This window comes from Meles meles, chromosome 3 (assembly GCF_922984935.1).
Source record: "Meles meles chromosome 3, mMelMel3.1 paternal haplotype, whole genome shotgun sequence".
In the NCBI taxonomy this organism is placed as follows: Eukaryota; Metazoa; Chordata; class Mammalia; order Carnivora; family Mustelidae; genus Meles; species Meles meles.
In genome coordinates, this window is record NC_060068.1 from 85284367 (window position 1) to 85297970 (window position 13604).

The following is a 13604-nucleotide window of genomic DNA, read 5'->3' on the forward strand; positions in this document are numbered from 1 at the left end:
AGAGAGAAATCACAACTAGGCAGAGAGGCAGGCAGAGAGAGAGGAGGAAGCAGGCTCCCCGCGGAGCAGAGAGCCCGATGTGGGTCTCAATCCCAGTACCCCGGGATCATGACCTGAGCCGAAGGCAGAGGCTTTAACCCACTGAGCCACCCAGGTGCCCCCCCATTTTGTTTTAAAAGGAACAAACTCTATGTTTGCATGTCTTCAAAAATTCTCTAGAGTAATACATAGGAAAATATAAACTGTGAGAGGTGGGAAAAGGGTAGAGGGCCTAACTTTTTGCCATTCTGTCAATTTTGTCTGATCAGTTCATTACTTTAGACCAATACATAGCGAGTTATTTTTGAAAATTCAGAGTTGACTCAACTAACACATATTGCTCCCCACAATGTCTTTAACATCTCTGATTTAATTCCCTTTCCATGACACAATACAGCTTTCCAGATGCTCCAAATTAGATGAATTTATAGTCTTTATAATAGAACTCCAGTATTTCTTATTTTCTACAGCTCTAAGAGCTCCCACCGTCAAGGTTTCTGCTACATTCTCTTGCTCTGCAAAATCCAGAAAACAATAAAGAGAGAAGCAGCATACTGTTAGGAAAAGAACCTTTGCCCTGGAGTAGGGAAGTCCCAATCACTGTCTACTAGCCCTGTGACAACTTCCCTTCGAGGCCTATCAAGCCCTGTCCAAGGGCAGACAACCTGCCAGGAACGAACTCCAGAATCCACCTAGAATATTGTTTCTCAACCTTGGCTGGACACTGGAATCATTGGGAAGCTTTGAAAAATAAAAATAAAATAAAGTAAAATAAAAATAACCCCCCAGAGAGTCTGATGTCATTGATTGCAGGTATGGCCTAGGAATGGCACTTTGAAAGTTCCCCAAGGATTCAAATGTCCAACCAAAAACAGAGAAACACTAGCCCATAGTCTCCATGCCTGAGCTCCACTCTAGGCAAATTGGAAACCTACCAAAAAGAGGGGTTCAAAATAGGCAAAGAGGCCTTTTACCACCAGAACTTTTTCAGATTATCGCAGTGTTTGCTCATATGAATAACACGAGGCAGTGGAAACCAAGACTTTGCTCTTCAACTAAGCCCAGGTTACAGATTTTTACTCACATTTAGCAAATTCAGAAACTCCTAACCTTAGGAATTGCCTCTGTCAGAAACAAAGCTCTGGCCTGGAGCACGTCTGTTCAGCCCATCACCAAAAGGTGGCATTAGAGCAACGTGTGTATCACCACTTGAAGTATATGAGGACATTTTCGGCAGCCTTTCAAAACAGGGAGCTACCTACCTCAGTACTGAGAGCCTCCTGGGCTGAGAACGAGTCCTAGTAAGCAGGGGCTGTGTTCTGAACTCCTCTGTCATCAAGAGAACCAGCAGAGGGGTTTTGTAAGGGAAAGGCTTCCTTGCATAAGCAAAACGGGGAGGCAGAGTTGGTGGCCAGCTCCCATCCGAAGCCAAAGGCCATCTTCTCTGTGGGGCTCTCTCACCTCACCCTGGGCTTCAGCTGTCACCCTGGGGCTCAGAGATGGGTGCCACTCTGGCTTCAGACCCTGGGCTCCGTCAACGCACAGAGTGAGGAAAAGATCTAATTACTGTGTTGCTAAGAGGAAAGGAAAGGTAATTTCCCTGCACAGGCAAAGTTATTATTTTTTGCTTGCTTTCTGCTTCAAGTCTATCTTGTCAACTTCTTCTTCTTTTTTTTTTTTTTTATTAAAGATTTTATTTATTTTGGAGAAAGAAAGCAAAAGCAAAGGCAAGGGGGAGGGGCATAGGGAGAGGGAGAAACAAGCTTCCCACTGAGCAGGGAGCCCAGTTGCGGGGCTCAATCCCAGGACCTGGGGGTCATGACCTGAGCTGAAGGCAGGCGCTTAGCTGACTCAGCCACCCAGGCGCCCCAGGAAGATTAATTTTTTTTTCTTTCTTTTTTTTTTTTATTCGTTTATTTGTTTATTTACAGCATAACAGTGTTCATTGTTTTGGCATCACACCCAGTGCTCCATGCAGTAAGTGCCCTCCCTATTACCCACCACCTGGTTCCTCAACCTCCTGCACCCCCCCCCCCCCCGCCCCTTCAAAACCCTCTGGTTGTTTTTCAGAGTCCATAGTCTCTCATGGTTCATCTCCCCTTCCAGTTTATCTTGTCAACTTCTACCTTTATTCTAAGGTTCAAAATCTCAAAAGCCACCTCAGAGGTAGCTTAGTGTTTCAGAGACATTATTTTTTTTTTTTTAAAGTAAGCTCTAGGTCCAACGTGGGGCTCAAACTCATGACCCCAGAGATCTAGAGTCGCGTGCTGTACTGACTGAACCAGCCAGGTACACCTCGGAAAACCTGACCTTAAGAATCCCCATGGAGGGGCACCTGGGTAGCTCAGTGGGTTAAGCTTCTGCCTTCGGCTCAGGTCATGATCTGAGGGTCCTGAGATGGAGCCCCGCATCAGGCTCTCTGCTCAGCAGGGAGCCTGCTTCCTCCTCCCTCGCTGCCTGCTGCTCTGCCTACTTGTGATCTCTCTCTCTCTCTATGAAATAAATAAAATCTTTAAAAAGAAAAAAAAAGGGGGCGCCTGGGTAGCTCAGTGGGTTAAAGCCTCTGCCTTCAGCTCAGGTCATGATCCCAGGGTCCTGGGATCGAGCCCCACATTGGGCTCTCGGCTCAGCGGGGAGCCTGCTTCCTCCTCTCTCTCTGCCTGTTTCTCTGCCTACTTGTGATTTCTGTCTGTCAAATAAATGAATAAAATCTTAATAAATAAATAAATAAATAAATAAATAAATAAATAAATAAATCCCCATGGATGGTGAAGCCCCTTCATCAGGGTAGGCAGACTTCCCCAATACTCCACTGACTGGAATTCCATTCTCTCTCTGCCACTCTCTCAGCTCATCCATTTCTCCAATTCACAGAATGACTGATTCTGTGGTTTTTAAGAGGACTTGCTCATTTTGTGTTTAAGGCATTTCTGGAAAGGAACCTCATCCAAACTGTTAGCCCTTGGAACTCTTCACTTTCAAGTAACTGGATTAAAAGATAATCTGAAAAATGCTCTGAGGGAAAAGAGAGGCCACATACATTGTTCCACATGTGACTCCAAGTTCAATAAAAGGCATTTAATGCGGCATCTGGGTGGCTTAGTGGGTTAAGCACCCAACACAGTTTCTGCTCAGGTCATGATCTCAGGGTTCTAAGATTAAGCCCAGCACTAGGCATGCTGGGCATGGAGCCTGCTTATGATTCTCTCCATTAAGAAATGAAACAGATGAACATAGGGGAACTGAGGGAAAAATAAAATAACATGAAATCAGGAGGGAGACAAACCATAAGAGACTCTTAATTATAGGGAACAAACTGAGGGTTGCTGGAGGGGAGATAGGTGGGGGCTTGGGGTAACTGGGTGATGGGCATTAAGGGGGGCACTTGATGTAATGCGCACTGGGTGTTGTATTAACTGATGAATCACTAAACTCTACCTCTGAAACCAACAGGATACTATATGTCAATTAACTGATTTTAAATTTAAAGAATAAAAATTTAAAAAAGATTCTCTCTCTCCCTCTCCCTCTGCCCTGCCCCACCCCCCCCATTCTCTCTCTCTCTAACATAAATGAATGAATGAATGAATAAAAGGTATTTAGTGCCAATGGGGAAAAAATGTGAACACCTACTAACACAGCAAGGCATGTGAAAGGTTAACAGATTTACCTGGGAATAATCCTATTTAGTTAGTTTAAAATTGATGAAGAAAAAAAGTTTTTTTCCATTGACATTATACAGGGCTAATTCTCAAGCAAGTCCATCCATTCATTATGAAATATTATCTTCTGCTCAGTCCTGTTTAGCTCAATAGCACTTAGATAGGAACAGACATGTTACAGGACGGCAAAGTGAGGAGGTAGGGGTTTCACTAACATTTTCAGCTCCCCTTAAATGGAGTTTGTCATTGTCGTTAATGGAAAAAAGCTGGGGTACCTGGGTGACTCAGTCAGTTAAGCGTCTGCCTTTGGCTTTCAGGTCATGATCTCAGGATCCTGGGATAAAGCCCTGAACCAGGCTCCCTGCTCAGCGAGGAGTCTACTTCTCCCTCTCCCATCCCCCTACCCCTACTCATGCTCATGCTCTCTCTCTCTCTCTCTCTCTCTCTCTCGCTTACTCTCAAATAAATAAATAAAAAGAAAAGAAAGTTAACTTTCTTCCATGGAAATTTTCAGATACATATAAAAACAAGAAGACTATTGGGCACCTGGGTGGCTCAGTGGGTTAAGGCTCTGCCTTCAGCTCAGGTCATGATCTGAGGGTCCTGGGATTGAGCCCCGAATCAGGCTCTCTGCTCCCCCTCTGCCTGCCTCTCTGCCTACTTGTGATCTCTCTCTCTTTCTTTAAATCTTCAAAAAAAAAAAAAAGAGCAAGACTAGCATAATGAAATTTAGCCAATGTCCTTCAACAATTAATTATCCATATATGGCCAAAGTTGTTTCCTTCTTGCTCCCCACCCTGAATTAGTTTGAAGAAAATCCCAGACATAACACTCCATCTGTAGCCAGCATTTCCAAATCTCTAAAAGATGAGGACGATAACTGAATATCAATAATCCGTTAATAACAGCCAATATCCAATTAGTGAAGACATTTCCTCAACTGACGGATAGATGTTTTTTAAAGTTTGCTTATTTAAATAGGACTCTATGGAAGGTCTGTATACCCACAACTGGCTGATGTTTCTTAAGTCTTTTGCGAAATGTAAGTTCTCCCATCTTTTTTTGGTCTCGATATGTTCTGTTTGTCCCATAGACTGTCCCCCACCTCCGCAATGCTAAGTGTAACCTCCTAGTATCCTTTAATAAGTTCTCATTCTCTTGCAGATCGCAGAGACTGATGGGATTCTGTTGTGCCTTTAGTTTCCCTCCCTGCCCCCCAGCTCAAGAATGAGCTGACCTCCCTCCCCTGCTTATGCTCTCAATCTCTCTAAAATAAATAAAAACTTAAAAATATATAAAATAAATAAATAAAATTAAAAATAAAGTGTACTCAAACCCAAGACAGAATCACTACAGCCTCTGACATCGCCCAGTTTAAAACAAAGTCAATCAAAACTAAAGCTAGTTACACGAGGGATCTTTATCCTAGCTAAGTTAGCCTCCCCGTTAAGAAATAAAGGAAACTGGGCACCTGGGTGGCTCAGTTGGTTAAGCGTCTGCATCGGCTCAGGTCATGATCCCAGGGTTCTGGGATCAAGTCCCTTTCAGGCTCCCTGCTCAACCGGGAGCCTGCTTCTCCCTCTCCCACTCCCCCTGCTTGTGCTCTCTCTGTCAAATAAATAAATAAAATCTTAAAGAAAAAAAGAAAGAAAAGTATCACTAATTGCTAAGGCTTTCTGAAGCACATGGCCATAAGAAGTGACAGCGGACAGTACATATTCCTAACCACTAAGAAAACTGTGCATAGAGAAATCAGACTGTGGCCAGGGCTCCTATGTCCCATCTCCCATCCAAGGCATGGCTTTATTTTTTATTCTTCTCTTGTAGCTTCTTTGCATCAAAGTTTACTACTTGCAAGCTAGAGGTCCCAGAAGATAAGGTGAAATCTTTCGACATCCAACATATGAAGAACACATCTGCTCTCCCCATACTATATATTATCTGTGGCAGACACTGAGAGCTGCTTATCCATATCCATTCTTTCCATCTTTCTTGATGATGAAATCCCACTTTCATTCAAGGTGACATGTCACAGCTGAAACACTGACATATCCTAGCCTCCTTGTGTAGACAGGTATGGCCACGTGACTTAATTCTAACCAATGAAATATAGGCAGATGTTGTTAAGCATGACTTCTAGAAAGGCTTCTTAAAAAGACAACAAGCAGGTGAGGGTGTCCTTTTGCCTACTTACCCTTCTTCCTCCTTAACCTGAACTCTATATGTGATAGGTGGAGCTTAGGCAGCCACCTCTAGAGCATGAGGCAGATTGTCCTACTTGCTCAAAATTCTTTTGTCTCTCTGCACCATTACTAAAATAACAGCAAAGTTCAGTGTGAGGTTATAGTTCCCCATCCACATTCATAATTCTGTCCATTTTACTTTTTTTGACCACTGGGATATGGGCAAACGGGACAGCGCATCCACTGCAAGCAGAGACTCTAAGAGGGACAGTGTTTCCATACTCTCCTCCTGCACCCCAGCCCTCCATTAGGAGAGGAGCATCTCTCGGTAGCCACTTTCCCTTCAGACTGGGCTCTGGAATAAAAAACAAACCTCAATCTGACACGCTGCCTGGGCAAGAACTGCCACAACCAACCCACAGATCCCAGAGCAAAAAATGAATATTTGTTCTTTTGGACACAGAAATCTGGGGACTATCTGCTATTCAGCATTCCTGAAGCAAAAGCTGGCTCAACAGATCCTGAAATGACGCTGTGGAAAGAAGGAAAAGCTGCGAGAGCTAATATTCCTTCAGGGTTTATTATACCCCAGGCCATGTTGTAAGTGGTCACTAAGTGTCCTGATGACACCATGCCATATGCAATTATTAATGCTATCACATAGCTGAGGTAACTGAGGCATAGAGAGATGAAGTAACTGGCCCTAAATTACTCAGCTAACAAGTAGCAGAGGTAGGATTTAAACCAAGGCTCACTAGCTCCAGACCCTTGCTGTTAACGTTTTCGCATATTTCCCTTCAAGTTTTTTTTTTCCTCTGTGGAAATATGTTGTTAGTTTTTAACACACATGAAATACTAGACCAGTGTCTTTTCCATCCTATCACAACTACTTCCCTAATTACTAGTGCACAGACTGGACCAGAACATTAAACACCTGACACAGAGAAAGGAGTTACACACTCAGGCCCACACTCCCTAACCGCTAGCTAACAACAGCCACCGTCAAAAACATAGGCCTGGAGGTGCCTGGGTGGCTTAGTCGTCAAGCATCTGCCTGCGGCTCAGGTCATGGTACCAAGGTCCTGGGATCGAGGCCCCACATCCCGCTCCCTGCTCAGCGGGAAACTGGCTTTCCCTCTCCCACTCCCTCTGCTGGTGTTCCTGCGCTCACTGTGTCTCTCTCTGTCAAATAAATAAACAAAATCTTAAAAAAAAAAAAAAAAAATAGGCCTAAACCTAAAGCCAAAAAAGATGGCAGACCAGCAATTCATTCTCCCAAGACATCCCAAATGACAAAACTGGCTAAAATAACCTTACAGAAGCTCCAGAAGATAATCAAAGGCCTCCAGCAACCAGAACCCCCAGCCAAGAAGCCATATTCCAAATGGGAAGAAATCTATCCTCCATACTGCCACCACGCTGATGATTCTACCGTGTCCTTGGGATCTTGCCGCTTCTCTACTCAAGTATCTCAGCAGACAGCAAAATGAAATGTGAATGTGGCTTCCGCATTTAAGGCCCTCCACTATTTAATCTCATCTACTCCATGAATTCCCTACCCTAGTCATAACTTCAAAGTCCTCATACCCACTATACTCTTTCTTAACTTGCTTATCTATGTTCTCATAACTCCCTTAGTTTGTATAGTCTTGCCTCTCCTCTTTAGCCCTGAACGTGGCCAGCTCTCACCCAACGATCAAGATCCAACTCACTCATCACTTCCTATCTGCAGCTTTCTGTAACTACCTTTTCAAGCTTTAGACACCACTTATAATGTACAACAGTTACATGCTTTCTTGTCCATCTTCCCCACAAAATCATGATTCCATTCCTACACATCTATACCAAATACCAAAATACTGTCTAGACCACAGAAATCACTTAATATTTCTGAATCAAACATTCTTTCCTGACTCCAGAAAATCGAGATTCTTGGAAGACTCTTATTGGATATTGTTTCTGACTGAGCCTGCTTATTTTCTTTCAATATAAAGTGTTTAAATGTCTTTTCTTAAAGTTAACTGTACAATTTAAATGTTATCTGTATAAGCTCAGAAACCATGGAACAGGGTGAAATTTTCTAGCTGGTACTTCACAAGCTGTTTCTTTGACCTTGCTATATACCTCCCGATTCCAAAAAAAAGGCCATTCAAAGATTGCGTGTGATAAGTGTGTTCTATTAACAACTATTCAAGTAAAGTCTGTTAAGCACAACCCTGGGTTACCTGTGCTAGGCCAGTGGTTCCCAGAGCTGGCCTCCGCTGCCAAGTCCTGAGGATTTCATCAGCAATGCAAACACCAAATCCCCACCCCAGAGACCCCAAAGGTCCAGGGTGGAGCTTAAAGCAGCTGTACATTTAACAAGTTCCTCAACTGACAGTGCTGACCAGGTTTTGAGAACCACTGATTTCAAAGATACAATGTACAGTGCCAGGGCTCAAAGTGAACTAAGATGTATTTGACTTGGAACTATCTTCTTTTGCAAACTTCACGACCTCCAATCCACTGCGTCCCAGAATCAAGACTGGGGGGTCCAGAGAAACAAAAGAGCTGTTAAAGTGGGCCCACCCTCCACCTGCTTCCTGGTCCGGCCGGCACTGGCGGACAGGTGGGAAAAGAATCACAGGCTGTCAAGGGATTCCGGGCCCGGGCCGCCGGGGCGCTCACCCAGCCTACCTGGTAGATGCCAGAGCCCGAGTCTGGCTGGGTGCCCAGAGTGGCCACCGAGTCCCCGTGATAAGCGCGCAGCCCGGGGACAAAGGAGCGGGCGCACGGTCGCAGGGCTAACCTCAGGGCAGCCCACATGACAACCGGCAGGGAGCGAGGGACCAGCGCCAGAGAGGAGCCTGGGAACTCTCAGACCTGGCTCTTTCACCTCCGGCTTCCCGGACTCGGAGCACCACACCGCTCTCCTTGCAGCCCCAACCCGCCTGACTCCTCCCAGGTTCTCAGGTCAGCCGTAGCACGTGCCTGCGCACGTCGGCCGTAATAGGTCGTCGCTGCACACCTCGCCCCCTGAAGACAGCCAATAAGGGCAGAGGCGCAGGCCCGCGAGGTCCTGTCGCATCGCGATCTCGGGCGCTCCGCGGTCCGGAGGCGGAGCTACCTCGGTTGCCGCCCCTCCTCTCTCGGGGCGGAGCGGCCTCGGTAAGGTTTGGTTTTTCTGAGATCCGCTTCGGTTAGTTTTGTACGTGCTGTCTTCTTCTTCGCCTCTTGATAGAAAGGGACTGAAGCTTGAAAAATCCTATCTTTATATGAGAGCTGGAAACTGAACCGGCATTAAGCTGTCCTAAGAAACAAAACTCTTTAGAGGAGATAAGTATTTATTCATTCAACAAATACTTCTTCAGTGTCTCCTATTGTCCATTGCTTTTCTGGCACTGGGTTTTACAACTTCGTGAGTCTTCCAGCTTTGTTTTCTTTTTCAGGTGTTGTTTTTTTTTTTTTCTGTTTCGTTTTTAGTTTTTGCCTATTGGGGGCCAGTTTCTTGAGATTCCGTATTATTTTTCGTATGGGTTTTTCTATTAATGCCCCCCCCCCCAAAAGTCACGGGTTTTGATAGGGATTGTATTGAATCTGTTGCTCATCCTTGTATAGTATTGACATTTTAACAGTATTAAGTTTTACAATCCATGGACATGAAATGTGTTCCCATGTATTTTTGTCTTTCTTTTAGCAGTGTTTTGTAGTTTGCATCATGCAAGTCTTACACCTTCTTGGTTAATTCTTATTTTATTCTTTTTAATACTATTGTAAATGGAATTGTCTTTGTAGTTTCCTTTTCAAGTATTCATTATTACTGTACAAAAGTGCAACTAACTGATTTTTTAGTGTTGACTTTGTATCCTGCTAGTTTGTTGAATTCATTTATTAGTTCTAACAGTTTTTGGCGGGGGGGGGGGGCGGTTCTACATATTCATCATCTGCGAACTGATAATTTTCTTTCCTTCGGTTTGAATGCCTTTTATTTCTCATTCTTTCCTAATTGCTCTGGCTAGGACTTCCAGTACTACGTTGAACAGCAGTGACAAGAGTGAGCATTCTTGCCTTGTTCCTGATCTTCGAAGGAAATGCTTTCAGTCTTTCATCACTGAGTATGGTGTTTGCTGAGCATTTTTCATGTCTGGCCTTTATGATGTTAAGGTAGTTTTCTTCTATTCCTAGTTGGTTGTTTTTATCATGAAAGAGTGTTGAATTTTGTCAAATGCTTTTTCTGCATTAACTGAGACGATCATGTGTGCCTTTTTCTTCTTTCTTAATGTGGCATATTTCAGTCATCATTCAGCATTTAATATGCTGCCGAATTCATTTCACCAGTATTTTTTTGAGGATTTTTGCATCAACATGCATAAGGGATATTGGTCTATAAGGTTCTTGTATCTTTGTCTGGCTTTGGTATCAGGATTGTGATGGCCTCAGAATGGGTCAGGAAATGTTACCAACTTTTTGTAAAAGTTTGAGGAGAATTGGTCTTAGTTCTTTAAATGTTTGGTAGAATTTACCAGTGAAGCTATAAAGTCCAGTGCTTTTTTTTGTCTGGAGGATTTTGTTTTGTTTTAGTTTTGGGGTTTTTTAAAATTACTTATTCAATCCTCTCACTATAGATCAGTACAAGTTTTCTGTTTCTTTGAGATTAAGTCTTGGTAGGTTTTGTGTGGTAGGAATTTGTCCGTTTCATCGAGTTATCCAGTTTGTTGGTGCACATTTGTTCCTAATGTTCAGTTTACTTTTTACTTTAGGGAATACAATATTTCAACTCTCATGGTGGAAATAAAGATGTTTTTACTTGTTTCTGTCATAAATGATCCCAAGGCCACAAAAAAAAGAATTCATGTCTCACTTTCAATTACAGTAGGAGAAATGGGGCACCTGGATGGCTCAGTTAAGCCACCGACAGACTCTAGATTTCAGCTCTGGTCATAACCTCAGGGTTGTAACATCAAGCTCTACATCATGCTCTGCCCTGGGTGTGGAACCTGCTTGGGAATTTACCCTCCTTCTCTCTCTGCACCCCTCCCCTAGTATGTGCACCCTATCTCTCTAAAAAAACAAAGTAGAAGATATATGAAAGGCAGTAGGCAAAAATAGGAATAATAAATTTAGAAGAAAAAAAGGAAGCTGAAATCTAACTGCTTGCAGTGGAAGATAAAAACAAGTAACAAGGGGCACCTGGGTGGCTCAGTCGTTAAGCGTCTGCCTTCAGCTCAGGTCATGATCCCAGGGTGCTGGTATCAAGCCCCACATCGGGCTCACTGCTCAGTGGGGAGTCTGCTTCTCCCTCTCTGTCTACCCTTTGCCTGCTCATGCTCTCTCAAAGAAATACAAGTCTTAATAAAAAAAATTTTAAAAAAAACTTAAGATTAGACTATGAATGGATGTTATGGAAAATGCCATTATTAAAATCTTAATTGTAATACAAAAATCAGTTGCCTATTTCAGCAATAAACAATTAGAAAATGAACATTTTAAAAACCATTTATAATGGTATCAAAGAACACCAAGTACTGGGGTACCTTTGTGTTTCAGTCAGAGCATGCAACTCTTGATCTTGGGGTTGTGAGTTTGAGCCCCATGTTGCATGTAGAAATTACTTTAAATCTTTTTTTTTTTTAAAGTACTTAAAAGTGTATCTAACAAATGAGGTGATACTACTATGTATTTAAAAACAAGAATATTTACATAGCTTTATTGAAAACACCAAAATTTGCAAACACTCCTGTAGGAAAATAGACAGAAAATTAGGATGTATTCATATAATGTGGTTTCCTCATAAAATGGAATACAACTCAGCAACAAAAGCTAACAACTACTGACAGGGATGAATCCCAAAAACACATTGAGCAAAAATTACCAAATACAAAAAAAAAAAAAAAAAGCACGGTATGTGATTCCACAAAGTTTAAGGAACAGACTAAACTACTCTTTGTGGATGAGAGAGGGGAAGGGACTTAAGGGAACTTCCTAGGGTGATGGAAACGTTTTGTGGGGTTGTTACAGAGGCATATGTATTGTCAGTCCTCAAACTGAATATGTAAGATCTATTTATTTTATTAAATGCATACTATGCCTTAAAAATATTAACTGAAGAAAACAGTGTTGACTTAAAATTATGAACCAAATCAAAGGCTGATGGTTTTACATGGTGTTTCACATTCTGTGATTTGATTCTATAAATTTGTTAGAAGCATTAAGACTTTCTAGGCCTTCCCTCTGCCAATCTTGTGACTAACAAAGTCGCTTCTAAAAAGAAACAGATGCTTCAATTTTTCTCCAGAAGTCAAAACTGAGACAATCTCCCCCTTCCCAAAACAAGAACAAAACAACAAAAGTGAAGAAAAGAAAGAGGAGGGAGGGACAAAGAAATGGAAAGCAGTATAGAGAAGGTGACTTAGGGAACCAATAAAAATGGTAAAAAATAAAATGATTAATAGAAGTTGCAGATATGAGAACAATGAAATTGGAAGGGACAAAATTATCAAAACAATAATACAAGAACATTTCCCAAAAGGGAAGTAAATTAGTTTCCCTATGAAAAAGGTCCATTAAATGTCCAGCAGCATGAATGCAGGGGCAGGAAAGGAGGGCGGGCTTACACCAAAGTTCATTATTGTGCAGAATACCAGGTCAAAAAACTAAATAGGCAAGCCATATCCAAAGGATAGGGAATCAGAATGGCACCAAACTTTAAACACTGAAAACTGGAAGACAGTGGAGCATGCCTTCAAAATGATGTAAAAATTATTTTCAAATTATTCAGGAAATTCTATTCATAGCCCAACTGAGAGTAGAATAAAGAAATTTCAGACACATGAAGTTTTAAATAATGCTATCAGCCATGTACCCTTTTGCAGTAAACAGTGGAAGATATGCCAAAACAAATCAAGAAACAGAATCTAGGGGCGCCTGGGTGACTCAGTGGTTTAAGCTGCTGCCTTCGGCTCAGGTCATGATCTCGGGATCCTGGGATCGAGTCCCGCATCGGGCTCTCTGCTTGGCGGGGAGCCTGCTTCCTTCTCACTCTCTCTGCCTACCTCTCTGCCTACTTGTGATTTCTCTCTGTCAAATAAATAAATAAAATCTTTAAAAAAAAAAAAAAAAAAAGAAACAGAATCTAAACCAAGAAAGAGAGGTAGGAAATTAACAGTAACGGACGAGGGAAGGCTCAGCTATACTGCTATAAGTGACAGCTATACTGCACATAGAGACCTGTAAAACCCCTGGTCCAGTTTAAAGTAGGAAGAAAGCTCCAGAAAGTGTTCCAGGAAAAAAAAAAAGAAAAGAAAAAACAGTTTACCTTATAGTTTGACCATGTGGGAAATTATATGCAGAGGCATTTTAAACACTTGCTGGAGGGTGTGGAAAGTTAAATCACAGGTTCAAAAACAAAACCCAAAGCAAATGAAAAAAGTGCAGCAATTATTAACTCCAAGAAAAAAAAAACGCTTGTACCATGTCACCTTAGTACATAAAGAGATACAGCACTGAATAATTGCAATTAATACAATAACAATACTAAATATGGACTAAACCTTATGATTAACATACTAAGAGGGAAGCAAGGAGGGGAGTTTTAAGAATGCTATTTCAGATTTTATTTAATTTACTTGACAGAGCGAGAGAGCACAAAGTGGGGGAAACAGCAGGCAGAGGGAGAGGGAGAACCAGGCTCCTTGCTGAGCGGAAGCCCAATGAAGGACTCAATCCCAGGACTCTGGGATCA

At 42.4% G+C, this 13604-nt stretch overlaps 1 protein-coding gene across 1 annotated transcript in view; it reads right to left on the bottom strand.

Moving 5' to 3' along the window:
* The window catches only part of MCCC2 (methylcrotonyl-CoA carboxylase subunit 2), a 68966-nt gene extending 60144 nt beyond the window's left edge, over positions 1-8822 (bottom strand). The window contains exon 1 of the mRNA XM_046000844.1: positions 8561-8822. Coding sequence (XP_045856800.1) covers positions 8561-8689 — 129 coding nt within the window. The 5' untranslated portion in view covers positions 8690-8822. The remainder of the gene's footprint in view (positions 1-8560) is intronic.
* Positions 8823-13604: the final 4782 nt, after the last annotated feature.